The sequence below is a fragment of the Amphimedon queenslandica genome, unplaced genomic scaffold (genome assembly GCF_000090795.2).
Source record: "Amphimedon queenslandica unplaced genomic scaffold, v1.1 AMPQUscaffold_9890_Cont17872, whole genome shotgun sequence".
NCBI classification, from domain to species: Eukaryota; Metazoa; Porifera; class Demospongiae; order Haplosclerida; family Niphatidae; genus Amphimedon; species Amphimedon queenslandica.
Genome location: NW_003549839.1, coordinates 3,234 through 4,560, shown reverse-complemented (window position 1 = coordinate 4,560; position 1,327 = coordinate 3,234). Strand labels below are relative to the sequence as shown.

Here is a 1,327-nt window from a genome sequence, read left to right as displayed (position 1 = left end):
TGCTAAATGCATCAAAAGGCCATTTATGACTTCAATGTATCTGAGTGATGGTAAAGTCCTTCATCCAAAATTTCATAATAGGCATGCCATGATTGACACTATAGCGCCATCATCAGTGGGATCTTTCATTTGCTCACCCAATCTCCCTAGTAGTAGATCTACAAGCCTGGTTGAAATATTTTTCACTGTATCAGTAATGTTTCGTGTTCATGAAAGAAATGGAGCAGAATTTGCTGCTTTAAATGATAACTCAATCCTATTGTCAGAAAAACTCACACCATACCAAATATCTGCTGTGATTTATGATTCAACTGCAACTGCAAATCTGCTTCAGAATGACCTACTATTACCACAACATATTAGCAACTGGTTAGATAAGGTAATCCTAACAAAGAGGACTCCTCCCAGGGTACATCAAATATATGAGTCATTGGAACCTTTCATAGATGAACAATTTGAACAAAAGGAAGCGTCATCTTCAATGTCAGTGCAACGTTCTGTAGACACTCACTCTCCACCTCCTCTACCACCTAGACGAAGCATGATTCTATCACCTCCACCCCCTCTATCACCTCCACCACCTCCATCACCTCCATCACCTCTGATGAGTTCAGTAGAAGTTCCTACTCTAAGCAACTGTGCTTATGGTGTAACAAAATGGCAAGAAAGTCCAGGTAACTAATTATCATAATCAATTCTTGTGAAACTGAATTTAAAATTTTATCATTGCAATACATGCAGCTACTGAACCAAAGCAACTGGATAGCAAAATGGGGCAGTATTTTGATACAAATAAGAGGTTATTGGCAGATTATAATGCTTCGAAGGTATGACTCCTATTAATATGCTTACTATATTTCATATTTATAATAGATGGGAGAGTTTCTTGGTCTAATGGGATTACAGCAGTATTCTGCTACATTTTCACATGAATTAGTTGACGGAAAATTATTCTTTGAATTGGATGATGTAATGCTTGAAGAGGATCTTGGTGTTACTAGCAGACTACATCGATTAAGAATAATGAAAATTATCAGAGGAGAACAGCATGTGAATGATTTTCTAACTGTATAACTTAACTGTAGGTTAGCTAAACTAATTAGGAACCTAAAAATTGTATTTGACATTAACTATTTTATGCTGCTGAAAACAAACTTTGGTCCATGTATATTCATGGTACACTATACATTCATTTTATAGCTAGACACTATTTTCAGCTTGGTAGTATTAATAGGGAGATGCTGCTGCCTTTGCAGATAGAAAAAGACTAGAACACAATATTGCTTGTTTGATACCATTGGGCAGAATTGATTGTTCAATGTCAGTT

General features: G+C 36.2%; 1 protein-coding gene across 1 annotated transcript; it reads left to right on the top strand.

The window, feature by feature from the left end:
* Nucleotides 1-7: 7 nt before the first annotated feature.
* Nucleotides 8-1,074, top strand: LOC109590531 (uncharacterized). Its single transcript, XM_020006425.1, has 3 exons — nucleotides 8-674; nucleotides 742-827; nucleotides 874-1,074. Exons 1-3 carry the CDS (start codon nucleotides 26-28, stop codon nucleotides 1,072-1,074), a joined length of 936 nt encoding a protein of 311 aa, XP_019861984.1. The 5' UTR covers nucleotides 8-25.
* The last annotated feature ends 253 nt before the right edge of the window (nucleotides 1,075-1,327 follow it).

Bases quoted from the DNA above. Each gene is read 5' to 3' on its own strand.
- LOC109590531 (XM_020006425.1), top strand. From the start codon at position 26: ATGACTTCAATGTATCTGAGTGATGGTAAAGTCCTTCATCCAAAATTT. The intron at 675-741 runs GTAACTAATTAT...CAATACATGCAG, and splicing joins AAAATGGCAAGAAAGTCCAG to CTACTGAACCAAAGCAACTG. The intron at 828-873 runs GTATGACTCCTA...TATTTATAATAG, and splicing joins CAGATTATAATGCTTCGAAG to ATGGGAGAGTTTCTTGGTCT.